The following is a 25,270-nucleotide window of genomic DNA, read 5'->3' as shown; positions in this document are numbered from 1 at the left end:
AGGCATGAGGTAACAACTGCCCTTGGACAAAGAACAGGATTGTTTCTGCTTACTGTAAAAGCAGTGGCTACCCCAAGTGTTCCTCTTCCATAACACAACACACTGCGTGTGAAGGCTGCCATCAGTGGCCCTCTGTGTTGCTTTCGTGGGACTTAGAGAACTGGGGAACTGATGCAAACCAACCTGAAGCTCTGGCTACTGCTTTTCCTGTGAATAATAAAAGCCCTTTGCCTCTGATCCAAGCATCTTGTGTATTCTGTAGCATCCCATGAAACAGCAACAGGCTAACCTGTTAAATTGTAAGTAGGGTGAACAGCAATCCCACTACTGGGCATCTACCCTGAGAAAACCATAATTCCAAAAGAGTCATGTACCACAATGTTCATTGCAGCTGTATTTACTGTAGCCAGGACATGGAAGCAACCTAAGTGTCCATCGACGGATGAATGGATAAAGAAGATGTGGCACATATATACAATGGAATATTACTGAACCTAGGGGCAGGACAGGAATAAAGACACAAAGGTAGAGAATGGACTTGAGGACACGGGGAGGGGGAAGGGTAAGCTGGGACGAAGTGAGAGAGTAGCACTGGCATACATACACTACAAAATGTAAAAGAGATAGCTAGTGGGAAACAGCCGCATAGCACAGGGAGATCAGCTTGGTGCTCTGTGACCACCTAAAGGGGTGGGATAGAGAGGCTGGGAGGGAGATGCAAGTGGGAGGAGATATGGGGACATATGTATACCTATAACTGATTCACTTTCTTATACAGCAGAAACTAACACAACAATGTAAAGCAATTATACTCCAATAAAATGTTCAAAAAAAAGAGACATGTCCAGCTACAGAATAGAATAAAAATATAGAAACAGAAAACAAAATTGTAAGTAGGGTGAAATCTCCGACTCTGTACAGTTATTGACACACATCAATTATTTTCTCTTGGTAAAAGCTGGCATTTTAGAAACTGTGACTTGGCTACTAGAAAATTTATTATTAGCACGACATATTACCAAAGATTATTTTCCAAAGACATAGCCAATAACACTACAAAAATAAAAAGCCCTCTGATTCCTGCGAATTTATCTGCGTTTGTTCAAGTCCAGTGATAATTTCACTGTCTGTCTGAAGAACTAACAGTACTAAATCCAAAGCTCGGCGCCATGCCTCAATCTTTGGTGTAACAATGTCATAAACTCTTGGAATCTGTTCCAGTTTATCTGAAGTGTCTGAATTTAAAATCCCACTATTTAGTTTACTATATTCCTTCAAGACGTAAGATGAAGGAGAGCCAGAGTCTGTAGCATTTTGTAGATGATGTTGAATGAACGTGCCGGCTTCAAGTTCTGATGAGTAAGTGGCAGTGTTATACAGGAGAGTTGAAAGGTATCTGTGCCATCCATTTGCCAGGCATTTAAGCACAGTCGGTCTGTACTGTGTCACAGACGAGGCCAGCCAAGAGGAAGTATTATGAAGCCATCCTGAACAGCCTTGGTTTCCTTTACTCACAGACTGCTCCGCAAGAATCTGAAGATGGCTAAGACACAAAAATTCAACGGCGCCACCTCCAAGGAAGACCTTTTGCTCTTTCAGAGCATGATACAGACGATAGGCACAAGTCCAGAAGGTATCTTCTTTGGTTTGCACCTGGGCAGTGACTGGACTAGTCAGCACTACTGTAACCAAATTAATTCCTTCCGTTTTTAACATGACTGCCATTCTGTTGGTCCGACGTACAGCATCGAAGGGAGCGCTTCTCCAGATGGTCACACAGACCCCAGTGCCTACACAGTTCTCATTCACCTGTGTCATGTAGGCCACCTGCACTGCTCCTGAAGCCTCTGCAAAAGCCTGCATTACGTTGCCATTCACTGATCCAATTACCAACCTCTTGCTGTCTGTGCATTTTTCAATTAAGCGTTCAGACACATTTCCTTGTGCCAGGACAAGGTTCACGTTGAACTTGATTAATACCTGTAACACACGATCTGTCCACAGTTCTTCTGAGCCACCCTGTTGAACCTTCAAGCTTTCTGATACTGTTTTAATACTTGCAGACTTATTAAATCCCAGGTGGCGATAATTCTCTGTGAGATCCCCTTCAACAAGAACTACCCGAATAGGCTGATTCTGCAGTTCCTTGATCAGAGTAGTACTAGATATTGATACAACAGTGATATATCCTGGACAGACACAAGAAAAAGTTTCAGGTAAACCCGGTAAGCAGCAAGTGAAGATTCTTGAAATGTCGAAAAGAAATGGCATTGTACAGCTGCCTTGTTGCATACCTGCGTTCTGATATTGTAGCCGTACTGCTTCATCTACTAACTTCATGCTGCTGTGACCTCCGTGACTCAAACCCACCTCCAACTCTACCAGATCATCACATCTATAAGTCTTGGAAGTAGCTGCACTAAGTTGTTCTGGAACTCCATCTGGTTTGCTTATCCATTGATTATTACCTGTCCTACTAAAATGTCTACTGTGGGTTAGTACTGACTTTCTGCAGCGGGTGTCTGCAAGCAGACTGTTTTTCAGAGTCTGAGGAGCTTGTGATGTGTTTTCATCTGCTTCAACCTTAGCCTGAGACCTAAAGAGTTGAGGTGATTTAACAGGTCTCCCAGAAAGACTGTAAATGGCCAATGACTGAGAGGCAACATCTTTGAGATCATGCTCTTTCTGTATCAAACCAGTACCTGAAGGGATTTGGAGAAAAGGGTATACGCTGACACTAAATGTTTCAGGTCCAGAAAATGTCTTTGTGTTAACCATATGGTCAAATACATTGTGGACAGGTACTTGAAGGGAAACTACCTCTTCAATGCATGAATTCAAGCCTTCTGACATTACAGACACTATTAATGAAATGGGGACACCCAAATGAAGACATTCTTCAGCAGCACTGCTCCATGCACCAACAAGAAACAAAAGAGTACTGGTTCCAGTTCTGTATGTGTTATTTTGTGCTTGAACTGCTTCACTGAGAAGTTGTCCCACTGCACTGGTTAAATCCAAACTTTCAAGAAGCCTTACTGTTGAACTGATTAACACACTTTCATGACACTCTTCATCTATAATAAATTTGGATGATTTTACTGGGCCTAGGAAAGTTCTTCCTGTTTCTGCAAACGATGAAAGCTGTTGAAGTCCCATGTGCCTTCTTTTGTTTATGACCTTGCAAGCCATCACCATGAATCATCATCTGCAAATAAAATTAAAACTTGGAACTTTATTCAGTGCAATTCATGGTTATAAAAGATGCTTATAAAAGAAAAGTAAGATACAGTCCCTGCCTTCGAGGAGTTTCTGATATATGTAGTTTCCATTAAATATGGTCAGTGCAATGATACAGCATTATAATGATATTAATGATAAGGGTATGGGTGTGTGGAGGAGGAACACTTCATCCAACAGGGGAAGCGGATCATGCAGGCAACAGGCAATATTTCCAGAAGAAACACAATGTCCGAAATGAGTCTTGAAGAATAATTTGAAAAAATAATTAGCAAGTTGAAGGAGGTAGTAGTAAATGCACATATATGTGACAAAAACACAGTGTATTTGGGTAACACAAGTAATTTAGTTTCACGGGAGTATAAAGCAAGTAGTGGGGAATAGTAGGACATGAAGCGTTAGAAGAGGAAAGGGGCTGGATCATGAAGGGCAGTATGCGCCACGTCAAACCTGGTCCTACTTATAACGGGAAACATGGAAGTGCTTTAAGGGGGGGAGATGAAGAAACAGCTTGATGTAGTGTCTGAAAGCATGTATTCTGAATCTAGAAGTCTGGGTTTGAACTTGTCTCTACTGCTTACTAACTGTGTAGCCTTCAGCAAGTTTCTTAACTTCTTTGCCCTGTTTTCACATCTGAAAAATGAGGATAATAACGGAATCTACTTCATAGGGTTATTACCAGGAGTAAATGAGTACAGTGCTTAGAACAGTGCCTGGCACATAGTGCTTTATGAGTACTTGCAATAACAATAATAAATTTATAATATAAAACTAAATAATATTAAATAATATTAAAAATAAAGTAATATTAAAATTATTATTTATTATTAGTGTTTTGGATATATTACCACTCTGATAACAGTGTAGAGAACTGATTGGATGAGTGCCAGACTGGAGGCAGAGAGGCCATGGTTATCTAGATGAGAAATGTGGAAGAGGGATGGAGGTAAAGGATGGATTTAGCTATTGATTAGACTATAAAGGGGGAAAAGTACTGTTTAAAAGGAAGTTCGAGGGCTTCCCTGGTGGCACAGTGGTTAAGAATCCTCCTGCCAACGCAGGGGACACGGGTTCGAGCCCTGGTCCGGGAAGATCCCACATGCCACGGGGCAACTAAGCCTGTGCACCACAAATACGGAAGCTCCCGCGCCTACAGCCCATGCTCCACAACAAGAGAAGCCACCGCAATGCGAAGCCCACACACTGCAACGAAGAGTAGCCCCCGCTCGCTGCAACTAGAGAAAGCCCGCATGCAGCAATGAAGATGCAATGCAGCCAAAAATAAATAAGTAAGTAAATAAATAAATTTAAATTAAAAAAAGGAAGTTCGAGAGCAATTAGACTTTTTCCAGGTAATATTTCAGAATTCACATCTGAAACTAATAGGAAGAAGTTATAAGAGAAAGACTTTATCCCAATAGAAAGAACTTTTGAACGAAGTACCCTCTAATTGAAAAGCTGTCTGTAATAAAATAACCTGTCTTGTGAGGTATGGGCTCTTAAAGCACTACAGCTAAAACTGTAGATAACATACACTTCTCTTCCAACTCTAAGACTTTATAATTCTTCAAGTACATATATATACATATTTTAATATTTTAAAAAATATATTTATTTATTTGGCTGCATTAGGTCTTAGTTGCGGCACACGGGATCTTTGTTGCAACAGGCGGGATCTAGTTCCCTGACTAGGGATCGAACCTGGGCCCCCTGCATTGGGAGCGTGGAGTCTTAGCCACTGGACACCAGGGAAGTCCCTCAAGCATATTTTTTACCACAACCTTTTAAATCCAAAATATCAAAAAGCAAACAACTCTCGGAGTTTTTGCTTTTCCTCTAATGCTGGCCACAGCACTGGTAAATTTGTTCCTATAATACCTAGAGTCATCCTTGATTCTGAAGAGCTCCATAGCTCCAGATACACCTTAGGATCAGCAGGAAGCCACAGCACCTGTTGCTCAAGAGTAGCTTCCTAGAGGCTTTCAAGGACTAAGGAGAAAAGCCAGTACAGCCTAAGAAAACATATAATGAATTGTTTGAACTCAGCTTCAAAACCTCTTTTGTGAAACTTTCAGTTCTATAAAATAAAAATAAAACTCTTTATATACCCAGGTATATCCCTAGACAGCATCAAATTATACTCTGGACTCCAACAATCCTGAGACCCATCCTGTCTTACAGCTCTCTTATCTTACCATATTTTTGCTGTCCTCCACCCCATATTATCAATTCTCTACTTACCCAGTTTAAATTCCCATTTGTAGATTATAATCACTCTCTTGTACATAGACGCTCAAAGTCCTTGTCTCTCTTTTGGTTCATCTTACCTTGCAAAGCCACTAATCTTGATGAAATCCAACTCTGTCGACTCCATGTTTGCCCTGGGGCAGCTGAAAATAAACAGAAAAACACACACAACCACGCTGACTGATGTCATTTTAAGTTCATGACTCCACACTGCAAGTGGCCCTTAATACTGCCTGGCAATCTGTTTTGTTAGTCCTTTTGTCTTTTTTTTAATGGTTATTGGGTTCTATTTTTAAAAGTTTCACCTACCCCTGAGTACAAAGAACATTCCATATTTCTTCTAAAATCTTTATGGCTTTAGTCATTTTTAAAAATTGAGGTAAAGTTCATATAACATAAACTTAACCATTTTAGAGTATACAATTCAGTGGCACTTTGAACATTCACAGTGTTGTACAACCACTACCTTTATCTAGTTCCAAAATATTTCCATCACCCGAAAGAAAACTCTGTAGCCGTTAAGCAGTCCCTCCCTGTATGTCTCCCCACCAGCCCCTGCCAACCACCAAGCTGCTTTCTTGTCTCTGTGGATTTACCAATTCTGGATATTTCATAGAATCATATAATATGGGACCCTTTGTGTCTGGTTTCTTTCACTTAACATAATGTTTTTTAAAAAAATTTGTATTGGAGTATAGCTACTTTACAATGTTGTGTTAGTTTCTGCTGTATAGCAAAGTGAATCAGCTGTACGTGTACATAAATCCCCTCTTTTTTGGATTTCCTTCCCATTTAGGTCGCCACAGAGCACTGAGTAGAGTTCCCTGTGCTATACGGTAGGTTCTCATTAGTTATCTGTTTTATACACAGTATCAGCAGCGTATGTATGTCAATCCCAATCTCCCAATTCATCCCACACCCCTCAGTTAGCATAATGTTTTTGAGGTTCATCCACATTGTAGTATGTGTATTTCATTCCTTTTTATGTATGTATGTAGGTAGCTATTATTTTGTTTATCCATTAATCTGTTGATGGACATTTGGATTGCTTCTACTTTTGTTATTTTAAAATTTTATTTATTTATTTATTTATTTATGGCTGTTCTCACTGCGGTGGCTTCTCTTGTTGCGGAGCACAGGCTCTAGGCGCGCGGGCTTCAGTAGTTCTGGCTTGCGGGCTCTAGAGCGCAGGCTCAGTAGTTGTGGGGCACGGGCTTAGTTGCTCCTCAGCATGTGGGATCTTCCCGGACCAGGGCTCGAACCTGTGTCCCCTGCACTGGCAGGTGGATTCTTAACCACTGTGCTACCAGGGAAGTCCCCTGCTTCTACTTTTGGATGATCGTGAACAGTGATACTAAAACATTTGTCTGCAAGTGTTTGAGGACCTGTTTTCAATTATTTGGGGGTACATACGTAGGAGTGGTCATTTGATAATTCTGTGTTTAAGTTTCTGTGGAACTGCCAAACTTTTCTGTAGCAGCTGAACTATTTTACTTGCCTACCAGCACTGTAGAAGCACTTAAATTTCTCCACACCCTTGCTGTATTAGTTTCCTAGGGCTGCTTTACCAAATTACCACAAATGGGGTGATTTACAACAATACATATTTATTATCTCAGGGTTCTAGAGCCTAGAAGTCTGAAGTCAAGGTATCTGCAGGGCCATGCTCCTTCTGAAGGGTCTAGGGAAGAATCCTTCCTGCTTCTTCCAGCCTCTGGTTGTTCCCAGAGGTCCTTGGCTTTGGCAGCATAACTCAATCTCTGCTTCCCTTTCATATGGCCTCTTAAAAAGACAACCAGTCACTGGATTCAGGGTGTGCCCTAATCTGGTATGACCTCATCTTAACTAATTATATCTACAAATAAGTTATTTCCAAATAAAATCACATTCTGAGATTCCGGGTGGACATGAATTTTGCGGGGGGAACACTATGCAACCCAGTACGCGCACCAACACTTCTGTTTTTTTGCATCATTTTTGTTTTATAATAATAGATATCCTAGTGGATGTGAATGATATTTCATTGTGGTTGTTTTTCAAAAGATGTTGAGCATCTTTTCATGTGCTTTTTGGCCATTTGTACACCTTCTTTAGAGAAACATCTATTCAAATCTCTTGCCCATTTAAAAATTGGGTTGTTTGTCTTCTGGTTGTTGAATTGTAAGAGTTCTTTATATATTCTAGATACCAGCACCTTATCAAAATATGATTTGCAAATATTTTCTCTGATTCTGTAGGCTGTATTTTCCACTTTTTTGATAATGTACTTTGATGCATAAAAGTTTTTAATTTTAATGAAGTCTAATTTGTCTATTTTGGTGTCATATCTAAGAACACACTGCCAAATCCAAAGTTATAAAGATTTAACCCAATCTTTTCTTCAAAGAGTTTCATCATTTCATATCTTATATTAAGTTAACTGACACGTTTTGAGTTGATTTATGTATATGGCATGAGGTAGGGTTCCAACTTGATGCTTTTGCATTTGGATATCGAATCGTCCCAGCACCCTTCATTGAAGAGACTATTCTTTTCCCCATTGATTGGTCTTGGCACACCTCTGTCAAAAATCAGTTGGCAACACATGTATGGGTTTACTTTTGGACCCTCAATTCTATTTCATTGGTCTATATGAGCATCCTTAAGTCAGGACCACACTGCTTTACTCTAGTTTTGTAGTAAATTTTCAAGTCAGGAAGTGTGAGTCCTCCGACTTTGTTCTTTTTGTTTTAACTTTAACATTTATGTTTATAATTCATCTTAAGCTGATTTTTGTAAATGGTGTGGAGTAGGGGTTGTTTTTTCCTTCTTGGATATCCAGGTGCTCCAGAATAATTTGTTGAAAAGATAAATTTAAAAAGACAAGACGGGGCTTTTGCTTTTGTTTTTCATTCTTAACACATTTTGGGAGCTTACTACATATGAAGCAGTTTACATGCATTATGCAATGTAGCTCTCACAACAATAATATGATTAACTTATTACTGTACCATAATTAACACACACACATATATATAAATATACTATAATTAACCTATTTTAATTATGTATCAAATGAAGAATAATTAAGTAACATATAAAATCTCACGGCTAGTAAGTAAAAGGTTGGAACTAAAACCCACATTTGTCTAATGCCAAAGTCCCATGTTATTATTACAATACTGCTTTCTGGCTGCCCCTCTACCTAGCATGATAGTAATTCACACTCTCTTTTGTAGAATCTTCCACTGCAATTCCCACTTCCAAGCCTTTCGGCCTTTTTCCAAGCCTTGTTTATAGCCTTAATATGGATATGCCCAATTTCTTGCAGGTGTCAGAGTCTCTGTTTATGGTTTCCTTTCTATACTATGTTTAAATCACAGCATATCACTGTGTGAATGGAAAAGTCATAGAGAATTTAGAGCAAAAGGAATAAGTCATGGGCTATTTCAAACTTAGTCTGTATTTAATTTATGTGAAAAACGTTTCCCAGAGAAGGTATGAAATTAAACAAAACTAATCTACAAGCAAAAAGTCATATATAGATGATTAGCAAAGTTAATATTCAAGAGATCTGTCTCAACATTTGAAAAATCTATTCCAAGTTTCAGCAGTAAATTTTTTAAAAAAACAGTCTTAGCATTCCCAAGTTTAGAAGAGTTCCTAAATGATTATTTTGAAGAGATTACAATTCACTATAATTAACATAAAATAAAAACTCAAACAAGAATCCCTCTTAGAAGAGACTGAGTATAAAAAGGTAAAGACCGCAAAGAGGATGGCGAAATAGATAATTTCAAAGATGAAAAATACCTCTGGCGACTTTTCTTGGCACTGAATTGACACGATCTGATTCTTGTCTGCTATACGTCAGCACCAGTGTTTTCCACAAACAGCTCTCCATTTCATTACTGGGATCCCTAACAACTTTACTTGCCACCTTAATGTTCCTTTAACTTTTTAAGTGTGTCATAGAAGAGCAGAGTCAGACTACTTGACTGAGATTTTTGACATCAGAAGTAGCCTTCTTTCCCTAAGATCACGTCTAGTCTTGTCTAAGGTACTTGGCTTCAAACACTAAGATATGCAATGCATTTCAGGAGTTGCATTTTAAAAAAATTAATATTTTCTGACAAGTATGATTAGCTACAAAACCAAGAGTTTGCCTATCTCCAGTCCATTCCCAATACAGTCTAATCATATCACTCCACTGCTTAAAAACCTCCAACTTAGAAAGTAAAGCTTTTACTCCTTTGTCTGTCACAGAAGTCCCTTTAAAAAATTAACTGAAACGTTTTTACTCCTCGGCTCAAATATCTGCAAAGCCTTCCCATTTTACTCGAGTGAAAGTCAAAGTCCTTAGGATGCCCTAACAACCTGCACTCCTCCCTCTTACCTCTCTCTCCTACTACTCTATCCCTTGACCGCTCTGCTCTGGCCTCCTTTCTGCTCCTGGAACATGCAAGGCATGCTTCCTACCTATGTTTCTGTTCTACTTCTTCCCTCTTTCTGGGATGCTCTTCCCCAAGAAGTCTATTGTCTCACAACTTTATATAATTATGCAAATCTCCCCCTTTCAACGAGGCCTATCCTGAGCATACTGTTTAACACTGAAAACTCCTCTTTTCCCTTTACATTCTGGATTCCCTTTATTCGCTCTAATTTCTCTCTTCCCACAACATTATCACCTTATAAAATAGTACATACTCTCCTTATTTATTTACTACTTATTGACTATGTCCCTCTGTTGGAATGGAATTCCCAGGAGGGCAGTTTTAGTCACTGACGTATCCCATATAGTGATAACATTGTCTGACACATTGCAAGTACTCAATAAATATTTGACAATGTGGTTTTCACCACATTTATTATCTTACATTTAAGTACAGAACTGAAAGAAGACTAAACAGATGCCATTGTCAGTATTCCTCCACCATAAATGTAAGGTTCTACCACCTCTGGAGTCGACATGATTGCTATCTGGCACTGCCTTGGTTGAGGCCCTTTAATTGCTTCCAAAATGATTCCTCCTTCACATGGTTGTCAGAATTATCTTTGAAAAGCACAAACCTAATCGGATCACTCCGCTGCCTAAAACAACTATTCATCTTAGATAATAAAGTCTTTACCTAGGTAAAGGTGTCCCATAATCTGACTTCAATCTAATTTATAAGGCTCATCTTCCACATTTCCTTATAAATCCAATGATCTAGTCACACTACAACATACATTTACTTTCATTTCTGCACATACTACACTCTGATTTGAATATCCTATGCTTTCTTCACCTTGGCAAATGCTATATATCTTTCATGACCCAAGGCAAATGCCACATTTTTGATACAGCCTCCTCCAATGCCTCAAGAAGTAGCACCTCCTTCCTGGGCTGCCAAAGTACTGTCTACACACATCTACTAAAACACTTAGCACCCTGAATTAAAAATACTGTATTTATGTCTGTGCCTATCTCCCCCACTACTCTGTGGGTTCCTTGCTTTCATTCATCTTTATACTCTACACTCAGTTCCTTTCAAACTCACCCAATACATGGCATAGTACATGGTATGTAGAAAGCATTAAATAAATTTAGTAGATTTAAGAGTGATAATAGGTTTAACATTTTTCCAGATTAATATTATTAATGTTCTACAGTAAAATTAGATTAGTAACAGCTATTTTTCAAGACTGAGTACTTCCTACCTAAGACCTAGAAACTGCAATCTAAGCCTATAACTGAAAAATCATTTTCACTAGAAGTTAATGTCCAAAATATAAAAGCCTAAAGCAGGTGAACACACTACGCAGCCTTTTAGTTGCCATAAGATCAAACGATCCAGAAGAGCCTAAAAATTAGAATTGTGTCTACATATTTGGTCATTATTCATTTCTGGTCTCAGAAATCCCTTTAATATTACTAGTAAAGAAGAAGTATATGTCCTTGAAACTAATCAAGAGCAACTTTCTCAGTGAGATTAATGGCCTGAAAAATCAATATACTATAATTAAGTGACTGAATATTTTACTTGATTCACGAACTATCTTGAATTTGCATCATTTTAATTTCCACTGGGGTAACTTTACACAGAAAAATCACTTCTAATATTAGAATAACTTTACCTATTTTCCAGAATCTTAATGAGGTTTTGTTTTGGGGGTTTTTTTTTAGATCAATTATTACAATGCTTGGGTGTCTGCCTGGTATATAATGTGAGCAAGAAAGGATGATGGTTTTGGAAAATGTGCCATGTTTCAACTAACTAAAGTAGGAAAAGTGATTTGGGAGACTACTTCAAGAATGTACTTTGCACATTTTTCTTTCCTTACCTTCAAGGAGATAAGTGGGATAAAGGGAAAAACCTAGGCAAAACTTAATGTTTTTCCTGAATCCACTGTTGGAGAATCCAGTATGATTTTTAGAAAATGAAGTACTTACTCTAGAGAAGGCACTGCAGGAGGCATAAAAGAGTCCTGATGTGTAAGCGATTAAGCGTTATAAGTTTTAAGAGACTATCACCTCTTCATTCCTACCACCTCAGTCCTTCCCCCTCACCCTTTAGCTGGTTCCGGACCAGATTCAGAACTGGGCAAAACCAGCAAGTCTGGCCCTTTGGCCAAGAATTTGCTTTGACTGGGCTTCCCTGGTGGCGCAGTGGTTGAGAATCTGCCTGCCATTGCAGGGGACACGGGTTCATGCCCCGGTCGGGGAAGATCCCACATGACAGTGAGAGGCCCGCGTACCGCAAAAAAAAAAAAAAAAAAAAAAGAGTGGCCCCCGCTTGCCACAACTGAAGAAAGCCCTCGCACAGACACGAAGACCCAACACAGTCATAAATAAATAAATAAAAATTTTTAAAGAAAAAAGAATTTGCTTTGATTTACAGCAGTTATATGGGCATCTGAATCTCGACAGTTACTGAATCAAGTGGATTTTCAGGCTACCTATGTCGGACTCAGTGCGGATCTATGCTGGATATACTTGGAAAACCCGCCAAATCTTGGGATTCAACCAATTGAACGGCTGTGGTTGAGAATGTCGGGGGCGTGGAAAAGCCTGATGGTGATTATGGGTAGGTCCAAAGTCCAAACCCGCAAATAAACGCTACAACACTGGTAAAATCTCTTTCCTATGCAGGGAGTTTTCATGTGCATCCTAAGACCCGCACTGCCCCCGTGCCCACACCACACCCCTCCTGTAAAGAAATGCTGCCTACCAGGCCAGAATCGCTGTGAACCAAGGAGGAGGGAAGCCGCTAAAGGCCAAGCCCCAGGCACTGTGGAGGCTAAGGGATGCCTAGCAGCGCAAGGTAAGGGCAGTGCCCTCCGCCTCTGGTAATCCAGCCGGTAAACCGAAGCTGGACCAATTCACCGAACCCACCAGGCTCTAGAGTCTCATCCCTTCCCCCGGCCCCCAAGAGGTTAGAAAAGCAAACAGTATCTCTCCACATCTCCGTCAAAGACTTAGCAGTTGGTAGAAGCACCTCGCTACGAACCTCGCTCTTTTCTCCATCGCTACGGGAGGCTCCAGTTCCCCGAAGTTCTGCCCGGCATTGGGACGCCAAAACGCCCGGGGGAAGAACCTTCCCTTCCGGTTCGCATTTTGCGCAAGTGCGCGGCGGGCCCAGCTGGGCTAACGGATAGTCCTGGTTGCTAAGAAACCCTACGGAAAGTTCTGCTTAACGGTAGCCTGGGAAAGGCAGAGCGTTACGCTATTGGTAGAGAATAGAGAGAGGGGGATGGCCTCAAGGTCCTTCTTTTCTGACCATTGGGTGGGATGACTGTCAATCAGTGGGGGCAAGCCTGTGTGGGCGGGGCCGCAGAGAGGTCGGCGAGAGAGGCCTTAGCAACGGTTAGCAGGCTGTGAAGACTACAGGCGGGCTGTGCGGCGGGCGGCTGAAGCCCGGAGGTCCCGGTCGAGGGCGCCGGTCGGGGACACGGTGCGTGCGAAGCTGCAACCACTTACTGGGGCTGGGCTGGGGCTGAAGTTTCTCCCCGGAACAAGGAAGGAGTTTAGTTTATGAAATGTATTATTCGCCTCCTTTCATGATCCTCGACTGTCATTAGTAACCCCTCCCTCCGTCGCCGAATAGAAGAGCACTGTCCATAACTCTAGAGACAGAAGAGCGGTTCTCCATTTCATTTTTTCCCCTCCTCAACCCCAGTAACCGCTGCTACCAACGGTATTGGAGACAGAAACCGCTCTCTAGCCAGAAATGAATTGAATACAGAGAATAAGATGCTTTAAAACCGTTGGGAGAGCCTGGGCCTCTAGGAAAGACATCCAGAACTCTGAAAAAACTGGCCGGGGGAGCTGCGAACTCTGCCACTGGAACTGTTGAAGACAAGTGTATCTGCAGTCCAGGGATCAAGAATCTGATGCTGCCACAACCAGTCTTAAGATATGTGAAGCTGGCGTCTAGATACACGAGACGTGGAGTCTCTGCCACCACTGCTTTTTAACCCAGAGCTGGAGACAAGATACTGAAATGAGAATGCAGAAGAATCCCAGGAGTAACTCTGGGACCTTGCTTGCCAGCAGAAAATGGCAAGTAGCAGTAAGATGGCCTCCATCTTCCCCAGATACTGATAATTGGTCCAACATTTATTCTTCTCCAGGTTCCTGGAGTAATTTTTCACCTGGAAAATGTATTTTTTCATTTCTCAGTCTCTGCAACATAGAAAAGTATGTGAGAAGGTGGGAAAGGAAATGATGTTCCAATCAACCATGTCTCACAAAATAAATTTTATTATGAGACATACAGGCAGAGATGAAAGTAAATATTCCTTAAACACTGCTGTTCAGATATACCAAGTAAGGGACTTCCCTGGTGGTGCAGTGGTTAAGAATCCGCCTGCCAATGCAGGGGACACACGTTCAAGCCCTGCTCGGGGAAGACCCCACATGCCGCGAAGCAACTAAGCCCATGTGCCACAACTACTGAGCCCACGTGCCACAACTACTGAAGCCCCCGCGCCTAGAGCCCGTGCTCCACAACAAGAGAAGCCACTGCAATGAGAAGCCCGTGCACCACAACGAAGAGTAGACCCTGCTCACTGCAACTAGAGAAAGCCCGCGCGCAGCAACGAAGATCCAATGCAGCCAAAAATAAAATAAAATAAAAAAAAAAGATATACCAAGTAAGGCCAATTATTTTCTAACATAACATCTACTATTCTAGCATGTCTTCTTTGCCTCTTTTCCCTATCAAAAGTCACTAATTTGAAGGAAAAACCTAAGATGTAAGAAAGAACCAGGCTTTCCAGCAAGATATGAATAACTAAAAGCACAAATGTTAGCAAAGGGAAAGGGGGAAATTCTTGAAGTTCATTATATGGTAGGGAATAGGATACTTGAATATGTTTATTACATTTAATTAGTTCATCATTAACTCTTCTGGTTCTGGTACTTTTTCCAGTTACACAGTTTATCTTTCACCCACATGTGTATTTATTACAGGCATCCAACTGCCGCACAAGTTCAGGCCAATGGAAGAAAAGAGCAGCAGAAATTGAATGAAACCCAAAAGCAAGAAATTAAAGAGGGATTTGATTTATTCTATGTTGATGGGTCTGGAACCAGAGATGTGAAAGAATTGAAGGTTCTGAAATTACTTATAATTCCAAAACATTTGAAAAACTATCATTGGTTTGTTGCAATATTTAAATCTTTCTTTAACAGTAGCCTTCTGAAAGCTTGATATAAAATCTCTTCAGTGCAGACACCTACCCCTGCAGTGTACATGCCTGGCCTGCACTAACAAAACAGTATCTTGTTAAGCATTTTATTCTTGTTTTATGAATGAGTAGGCCAAAGCCCATCGTGTGACAGTGACATCCTATGGCACGGTAGGATTGGAACCTAAGCCTGCTGACCTGACTTTCTAGGTTTAAGCCTAGTCCATAGTGAAAAAGAGAGAATCTAGTAATTAATAGGTAGTTTAAGAGCTAGGAATGAGATTGTGGCCTATTATAATTTATCTGCTTTCTATTTCAGATTGCAATGCGGGCCTTAGGATTTGAACCAAAGAAAGAAGAAATTTAAAAAATGATAGCTGAAATTGACAAAGAAGGAATCGGCACCATTAGTTTTGAAGATTTTTTGGCCATAATGAGTGTAAAAATGGTATAGTAGTGATTTTGTTTTTCAATGAAATACAAGCAGTAGCCTTCTACAATTTTTGGCTGAAGCAATCAGAGGAAGAATTGGAACTAGGTCTTTAAAGATGGGTAGGATTTAGATAGATAGGAATAACAAGATTAAAGATGTTTTCAGGGTAGTAATGAAGACTGTCCAGTGTGGAGAAGAGGTTTTTTGTTAGGAAATAATAAGGATATATGGCTGGATAGAGAGAACGGGGCCAGCATTTTTAAGCCTTGAAATCAGCAAACAATTTATTGAGTGCCTATTTTTGTCAGGCACTATCCTAGGGAGCATTGAATGAGACAACCTCCCTGTTCTCTTGGAGCTTACTTTTTTTTTTTTTTTTTTTTTTTTGCGGTACGCGGGCCTCTCACTGCTGTGGCCTCTCTCGCTGCATAGCACAGGCTCCGGACGCGCAGGCCCAGCGACCACGGCTCACGGGCCCAGCCGCTCCGTGGCATGTGGGATCTTCCCGGACCTGGGCATGAACCCGGGTCCCCTGCATCGGCAGGCGGACTCTCAACCACTGCACCACCAGGGAAGCCCCTGGAGCTTACATTTTTGAAATGGATCTCAGTTACTGAGGTTAATACAGGATAGATTCTCTTTATCACCCTGTGGCTCTTCCACTTAAATAAACCCTGAGTTTCAATACCTTGAGGGCAGATGTGAATGCACTGGAATAATTGTTAAAAGTCAGAGCCGTAAATAGAGCTCAGCTACCTGCTGTATTGCTGTTCTAGACCTCAAAGACCTATACATCCAGACTGATAAAATAAATAAATGAAAGACTAATGACATTTAGTTGTTTCTGTTTTTAAGAGTGAAAAAGATGAAAAAGAAGAAATATTGAAGGCTTTCAAATTATTTGATGATGATAATACAGGAAGTATATCACTAAACAATATCAAGAGGGTTGCTAAGGAACTAGGGGAAAATTTGACAGATGATGAACTTCAGATAAATTTTACTTATTTGTATAATTATAATTTCACATATAACGTATACAATTATAATTTATTATAATTTATAGTTATATTCTTTAGTTGTATTAATACATTTAAAATAAAATTTGGTTTTGAGTATGTATTTGAATGTTATTTATATCATTATTCCTTTTTAATAGATTTCACATATCCTATTTACATTTCATTTTACAGGAAGTGCTTGATGAAGCTGATCATGATGGGGATGGAGAAATAAATGAGGAAGAATTTTTGAGAATGATGCCAAAGACGACTCTTTATTAATACTGTTTTTTGTTCCTTCTGGAAAGTTGTTAACAAGTTTGTATTTGTTATAAGTTCCATAATATCTGTATGTATTCATTTTCAGTGTTTAGTTTATATACACAGACTGGTCTTTTGATATCTAGTCCATGTGAGAAGTTACATGTTTCTACCAATATGTTGTTAAATCTGTAGCATCAAGAAACAAAGGAAATGTAGTGACTTCCTTGAACCATGAATCTGAGAACAGTATTAATTCCAAGTGCTATTTTTAGAGCCCCAGGGTCCAAAGACTTAGATTTTTTTTTTTAATTTAAGGAAATCAGCCCCACATCATATGAATTTGACAAGCAAGCCATTACTTTCCCTGTTACTTTCCTTTTGTGCAACTCTAAAAATGATGAACATTTGCTTTTTAACCAATTATTCAGATACGTAAAGCCTTAAATAAAACCATCTGGCAACTTCATTACTTGCTAATTTTCTTCTTATAAAGAAATTCAAAGCAGCACTTATATCATCCAGATTTCCCCATACATTTGACCCTATAAGTTAGCATTTATTTAATACCTGTGTCCTAGGACAGGTGCTAGGGGTTTTACATATATTATCTCAGTTACTATTTAGAAGCAGTAGTATTAGCTCCATCTTACTACATATGAGAAAACTAAAGTTCAGAGAATTTAAATTTTAAAATTGCTAATTTTCCCATAGAGGATAAAATATGGATTCTAAATCTTATAACCTTACTCTTCATTATGTTGCTTCCCTGTGGATAAAAACTCTCAGGATAATTGTGTGTATTTTCTACCTCATATAATTCTATGACCCTCTTGTAATTTAATTTTATTTGTTTTTTATGAAAGAGCCAAACTATGGGGAGTCTTTTGACCCCCGCTGGGCCACACAAGAATGGGCCTTGGGCCTGGAACACTTCCTTACCAAGAGATGGAATCCTTAACAGCTTACGCTGGACTTGTCACCTTGTCTGTAATTATCTTTCCCTATTTCAGACTCAATGTGTACTACTTTGTTCTGCTTAATACATGTGTCATATGGCACCTGGCCAACCCCAGTGCCTATCTGTCCCCTTTGGGGAGAGGACGGGGTTCTTCTGTTGCACAAGAAGGGTGTGTGTTGGCCAATTGCCCTGTGTCGGCTTCTGGGAGGGACCTGCTGGCTATAGGAAACTGACACTCACTACTGAAGCTGATCTTTCTCTGTCTCTTCTCTATTCTAGTAAAGCACTGTTCCAGCCAGTACTTAACTGCATTGTGTCTTCCTTAGCAACTCTGATACCAAGATGCAGTGGGCAGAAGTGCTTCAGGCTTCTGCTCCTGATAATAGGTAACAGATGCCACTTGCTGGACAAAACTCTTTAAAATCAAGTACATGGTAATGGTCTCTGGAGCAAGAAAGGCTGGTAGAAAATGTTGCTTTAATTGTCCCACCTAATTTATTTTTAGCTCAACTGAAATGAAGACTAAAGTTTTTTGTTTTGTTTTGTCAACACAAGAGAGGTTTTTATTTGATTTAAGCTAGGTTGGCATATGCTAATGAATGTTCTTAAGTGCTTCACAGTATTTTAAATTCCTAATTATGTAGCATTTCCTCTAAAGAACGATATACCTACTAAACATGCTTCATATGTGAAAATTATGGCCTTTAAGTTGTTAAAAGATTTATATTTTTAAGTGCGTAATACACTTAAAAATACACATGAACAAGTTCAAAGAGTTCTAAATAAGTCTTCTTACCATTCAGCCCCAGGTCTCCTCAGAGATAATTATTTTTACCAGTTTCTTATGGATCATTGCAGAGGGTGCATATACCTAGGCACATGAATAAAGAATAGATATTTTCCCACAAATGATAGCATACTACATACATTGTATATATTAATTTTTTCACTTAATATATTTTAGTGATAGTTCCAGAGCAATGCAAATAAAATGACTCATTCTAATGGCTATATAATATCCCATTGTAAAGATATTTTATTTAATAGTCTTCTATTGGTGGACATTTTCTTTATTTCTAATCTTTTCCTTAATATCCTTATACATATGTCTCTGTATAGATGTGAGTATGTCTGTAGAATTAATTCTTACAGTTGGGTCAAAAGCTATATGCATTTTAATTTAAACATTTTTTATTTTGATAGATATTGTCTTCTAAAAATATGTTTGCCAAGTTACGTTCTTAATAGTATATGAAAATGCCCATTTTTTGATAAAGTATTACCAAACTTTTTGATTTCTGCCAATGTAACAAGTTGCAAGTCATATCTCATTGCAGCTTTAAATGTTCAATTCTATTATGAGAGGCACTGAGTATCTTTTCATATTTAGGATCTATTTTTTCCTTTCTGTGTATTGTCTATCTGTGTCCTTTGCCTATTTTTCTGGTGGATTTTTTAAAATTTATTGCTTTCTAGGAGCTCTTATATACAAAGGAAATTAATCTTGTCATATGTGTTGCATGTATTTTCCTGTTTGTTGTTTGTCTTTTGATTTTAATTATGGATCAGTTTTTAAATTTTAAAAAGTTTACTTCATGAGATTATTTCTATAGATGTTCAAACTATTGTAACAGTAAGATGGCAATGATGTGTCTTTTATCAGTATTTAGTCTCACAATAACTGTATTTGTCCTATGAGACTGTAGTCTAATTCTGAGAGTTAAAAAGTGGGGGACAAGGTGATTATTTATCATGCCATTGAATTTTCCATTTGAAAAATAATCATCTTTAATTTTTAGATTGGATGATCTGGATTTAATCCAATGCTGGAGTAAGGGAGAGTTTTATAAGCATTAGATCTGTTTGAGTTTGCTTTATATTTGACTGAACCCAACTAAAATTCCTCAAACTCTAAAAATGGCCCTGGGAATACTGCTAGAAGAGGAAAATCCAGGACCAGGCCAGAACTCTTGAGCTATTTTGGAACATATTCAGGCTTCTATGACTGCTGTGGCAGAAATTAACTCCTTAAGATGAGGTGAAATTTGTTGGGGTATTTGCATCTCAAAATGTTTCCCTATTAAAAATACTTTTTGAGGGCTTCCCTGGTGGCACAGTGGTTAAGAATCCGCCTGCCAATGCAGGGGACATGGGTTCGAGCCCTGGTCTGGGAAGATCCCACATGCCGCGGAGCAACTAAGCCTGTGCGCCAGAACTACTGAGCCTGTGTGCCACAATTACTGAAGCCTGCGCGCCTAGAGCCTGTGCTCTGCAACAAGAGAAGCCACCGCAATAAGAAGCCCACGCACTGCAACGAAGGGTAGCCCCCGCTCACCGCAGCTAGAGAAAGCCCACGCACAGGAACAAAGACCCAATGCAGCCAAAAATAAATAAATGTATTAAAAAATACTTTTTGAGGTTTATAAATTTTGTAAAAAAAGAAAAAATTGAAAATTATGACTATTTTATGGTTTCACACTCAAATAAAGGCAGGTAACGTAAGATGATAAGACTTAAAAGGCTTGAATCATTTTAGCCAAAGATCTTAGAATTCACTTACTTTTATCCCAGAACAAGTTCAAACTTACCTAGTTTTCTACATTTTCCTTCCTCTCCTGGGAGCAAGATCAAATCCAACAGTATGTGGACAACTTAAGAAGCTGTCATAAAGGTGGTCGAAATTAGAATAATGCTTACTAAAAGAAAAATCATTTCAATCACTAATCAACGTCAAAGTTTTTAGATTGTCCGCTAGGTAGGGGGGCTGTGAAGGATACAATGAATTAGATGTGGATCTTATTGTCTCTAAGTTGGCTGGTAGTTCATGTGGTAGGCATCTTCTGAAGCGGCTCTCAGTGATCCCAGTTTCCTGGTATCCTTGCCCTTGTGTAATCCCTTTGTTGAGTGTGGAGTAGATCCAGCGATTGGCTACTATTGAATAGAATATGGCAAAAATGATGGGAGGTCTCTTACAATATTGAGTCTTAAAAGACGTTTACTTCCCTCTAGCACTCTCTTGCCTTTTTGTTTGCTTGCTCTGGTGAAGCAAGCTGCTGTGTTTTGATCTGCCCTATGAAGAGAACCACATGGCAAGGAGCTGGGGGCAGCCTCTGGCCAACAGCAGAGGAACCAAAGCTTTCAGTCTGTCAACAAGGAACCAAATCCTGCCAGCAACCATTTGAAGGAGCTTGAAAATGGATCCTTTTCTAGTTTACCTTTGAGGTGGGCTGCAGCCCCTGTTGGCACCTTGATTACAACCAGTGAGAGACCCTGAAGCAGAGGAGGACTCAGGTAAGCCACATCTTGATTCCTGAACTTCAGAAACTAAGATAATAAAGGTTATTTTAGGCTACTAAGTCTTGGGAGTAATTAGTTACACAACAAGGGATAACTGATACAGTCCCCCATCTTGAAACTTGTGTGTTTACTTCTTACCAATTGGGTTGCTAGATATACAAGTAACCAAGTAACAATTACAACTATCCATACTAAATATAGAGGAGATTAATTAGACTTATCACATGAGAATATAGTTAAACAGCAATACCATTCATTAGGGTGCTACTGTTCTCTGACTACTCACTTTCAGCCACATATCTGAAATTCAGCAAGTTTTCTACCTAATATTTGTAGCTTGGTGTCTTAGTCTGTTTGGGCAGCTATAACAAAATACCACAGAATAAACAATAGAAATTTACCTCTCATGGCTCTGAAGTCTGGAAGTCTGAAATCAGGGTGACAGCATGGTCAAGTAAGGGCTTTCTTCTGGATTGCAGGCTTTTCGTTGTATCCTCATTGGAAGGGGCTAGGGAGCTCTCTGTGGGCTCTCTTTTATAAGAACACTAATCCCATTCATGAGGGCTGTACCCTCATGACCTGATCACTTCCCAAAGGCTCCACCTACTAATACCATCACCTTTGGGGGTTAGGATTTCAACATATGAATTTGGTGGGGGGAAACATACACATTCAGCTCATAGCACTTGGATATCAGGAATTCAGGCCACCAATGAGAGGACCCCTAAGAACTTTATTATAAAGTTCCATTTTGCAGTTCCTGCAACCTGAAGCTGTCACTCAAATGACCCTTTCCTTAGAGCCATTGGTTGGTATAGATGTCCTAGAGTTCTTCTGACTGATATTTTAGTTGCTAACAAGCAGGTGTTGGCAGTGAAAGTAACTAACTACTGGGCTTCAGGAAGCGCTAAAAGTGGGGTGATTTCAAGGTTGGTGCTGATAGAATCTTGGCAACTACAAAAGCAGACCGACAAACACCTTAAAATGGATGAAAATACATATTGGATGGATCACCATCAGGCCTAGGAATCAGCAGCAAGGCAAGGATACAAGAATATGTAGCAAAATCTAAACAATTCTTTTATTATTAAAGAAATTGACTCTGAAAATTATAATGTTACTTCAATGAAAATTCCAGGTCCAAATAGCTCGTTGGTGATTTCTGCCTTTTTTTTTTTTTTTTTTTTTTGCGTATGCGGGCCTCTCACTGTTGTGGCCTCTCCTGTTGCGGAGCACAGGCTCCGGACACGCAGGCTCAGTGGCCATGGCTCACGGGCCCAGCCACTCCGCGGCATGTGGGATCTTCCCAGACTGGGGCACGAACCCATGTCCCCTGCATCGGCAGGCGGACTCTTAACCACTGTGCCACCAGGGAAGCCCGATTTCTGCCTTTTAATGAAGAAGATATTTAATTCTTCCAGAAAATAGAAAAAGAGGTAACTCTTCCAAACTTGGTTTGTGAGGTTGTCAAAACTTTGTTACCAGAAGCTACAAGCATAATGCATTTTAACCAAGTTAGTTTTGTTTCAGAAAAACAAGATTTGTTTAGCATTTGAAATTTGATCAATGTAATTAATATATCACATTTTAGAATAAAAACCAAAAATGATGTAATCATTTCAGTAGGTAAAAAAATCTCACACTTGACCAAACTTAACCTCCATTCATTATAAAAATTTGTGGCAAACCAGGAATAGGAGAGAATTTCTGTTAACTATGTGAAGGTATCTTCAAAACCTACAAACATCATCTTAATTGCAAAACATTCAAATCTTTCTCTCTGAAATGAGGAATAACAACAGAATGTCCTTTATCACTAACTTCTATTCAATACTGTCCTGATGAGCTAGCCAGTAGAGGAAGAAATAAAATTCTTTTTATTTGCAGATGACATGATGTATACACAGAATATTGAAAAGAACTCATATATAGCTGATGCAAGGTTGTTATGCAAATGCAAATATAAATACAATTGTATTTTTACATACCAGGTGCAAATAACTGGAAAATGAAAAAATTTAAGAGACTAATTATAATAGTATTAAAAATATAAAAATCCTATGGCTAAATCTGATGAAGCTATACAGGTCTTCTACATCAAAAACTATAAAAGAATATCGAGAGAAATTAAAGAAGACCTAAATAAATAGAGGAATATTATTATGATCATGGATTGGAAGACTCAATACTATAAAGATGTCAGTTCTCCCTTTATTGATCCATAGACATAGTGCAACCAAAATCCTAGCCTGTGTGGAACTTGACAAACTGATTCTAAAATTTACAGACATCCAAGGGGCCAGTACACATTTGAAGAGCAAGGTGAGAGGACTAGCTTGCCTGAATATCAGGATTTATTATAGAACCATAGTAATTAAAATAGTGTGGTGCTGACTAGGAGAGACTAATGGACCTATGGAATAGAGCAGAAAGTCCTGAAACAGACTCATACATATATGGCCCTTGCATTAAAACAAAAGTAACTATGCAGATCAGTGGGACGTTTTCATTATAACAAATGGTCCTGAGTCAATAGGATATCCATAAGGAATAAAGGAAAACATGACCCCAAACTCACACCATACATTAAAATTAATTCTAAATGATTGTTAATCTATACATGAAGAATAAGAATATAAAGCTTCCAGGAGATAACCTAGGAAAATATCATCATGATCTTGGAATCAGATTCCTAATTAGGATACAAAAAGCACTAACTTTAAAGGAAAACACTTATAAATTGGACTATATTATAAATAAGAACCTCTCTTCAGAAACAGAGAGTATGAAGATGTAAGCTACTAAGTGGAAAAAGATATTTTCAATAAATATACCTGACCAGAAAGAGAAAAACAAATATCGTATATTAATGCATATATGTGGAACCTAGAAAAATGGTACAGATGAACCGGTTTGCAGGGCAGAAATTGAGACACAGATGCAGAGAACAAATGTATGGACACCAAGGGGGGAAAGTGGTGGTGGGGGGTTGGTGGTAGGATGAACTGGGAGATTGGGATTAACATACATACACTAATATGTATAAAATAGATAACTAATAAGAACGTGCTGTATAAAAAAAATTCAAAAATTCAAAATAAATAAATATACCTGACTAAATACTTGTATGTAGAATATATAAATAACTGTTTAAAAATCCGTAAGAAAAAGCCCAGTTTAAAACAATGAGCAAAAGACTTAAGCAGACACATCATAGAAGAAGATATCCAAGTGATCAAAAACATGAGAAAATTAATCAAAATAAGGAACGTAGTAGGCTGAATAATGGCCTCCCAGGAGATATCCTTGTCCTAGGCCCTAGAAAATGTGGATGTTATCTTATATGACAAAAAAAGGACTTTGCAGATATGATTAAGGATTATGAGATAGATTTCCTGGATTATCTGGTGGGCCCTAAATGTAATCACAGTGTCCATATGAAAGAGAGGTGGAAGAACATTTGACACATAGAAGAAGAGAAGGCAATGTAACCATGGAGGCAGAGATTGGAGTGATATGGCTAAGGAACGCTGGCAGCCACCAGAAGCTGGAAGACTTAAGGAATGGATTCTCACCTGTTGGCAGTGTATCCCTGCTGGCTCCTTAATCTTGGCCCAGTGAAACTGATTTCGAATTTTTGGAGTCCAGACCTATGAGAGAATAAATTTCTGTCATTTTAAGCCACCAAGTCTCTGATAATTTGTTTCAATACCCACATGAAACAAATACAAGGTCAATGCAAATTAATGTCGCCATGAGAGAATTATAAATCCACCAGAATGGCTAAAACTAAAATAACCAATCATTCAAAGTGTTGGTAAGAATGTGAAACAATGAGAATTCTCAACTACTGCTGCTAGGAGCGTAAATCACTTCAACTGCTTTGAAAACAGTTGGCATTATTCGATAAAGAGTAGCATATGCATATGTTATGATCAGCATGTATTCCTAGGAACATATCCAACAGAAATGTGTGCACATATGGGCCATGAGACATAAAAACTGTTCATGGCAGCAGTATACATAATAGCCCCAAACTGAAGATACTCTAAATGTCCATCAACAGTAGAATGTATAAATAAATAGTTATATATTTATATAGTGGAATGCATATGATAATGAAAAACCAAATTCACTCACATGCAGCAACATGGATGAATTGCAAGCATAGCATCGACA

At 39.0% G+C, this 25,270-nt stretch overlaps 2 protein-coding genes across 2 annotated transcripts; one reads left to right on the top strand and one right to left on the bottom strand.

The window, feature by feature from the left end:
* Positions 1–496: 496 nt before the first annotated feature.
* On the bottom strand, positions 497–13,081 carry BBS12 (Bardet-Biedl syndrome 12). Its single transcript, XM_007116148.4, has 3 exons — positions 12,957–13,081; positions 5,568–5,630; positions 497–3,208 (listed from the first exon to the last, which is right to left on the bottom strand). Exon 3 carries the CDS (start codon positions 3,196–3,198, stop codon positions 1,054–1,056), a length of 2,145 nt encoding a protein of 714 aa, XP_007116210.2. The 5' UTR covers positions 3,199–3,208; positions 5,568–5,630; positions 12,957–13,081; the 3' UTR covers positions 497–1,053.
* On the top strand, positions 12,754–18,273 carry LOC102990566 (centrin-4-like). The gene is given in 7 exon segments (XM_028492570.1): positions 12,754–12,770; positions 13,337–13,400; positions 14,921–14,967; positions 14,969–15,062; positions 15,458–15,586; positions 16,427–16,558; positions 16,759–18,273. Coding segments are annotated over 7 exon segments (579 nt in total). The 3' UTR covers positions 16,855–18,273.
* The last annotated feature ends 6,997 nt before the right edge of the window (positions 18,274–25,270 follow it).

This window comes from Physeter macrocephalus, chromosome 7, assembly GCF_002837175.3.
Source record: "Physeter macrocephalus isolate SW-GA chromosome 7, ASM283717v5, whole genome shotgun sequence".
Classification (NCBI taxonomy): Eukaryota; Metazoa; Chordata; class Mammalia; order Artiodactyla; family Physeteridae; genus Physeter; species Physeter macrocephalus.
The sequence above is the reverse complement of the archived record's forward strand: the minus strand, read 5'-3'. Positions and strand labels throughout refer to the sequence as shown.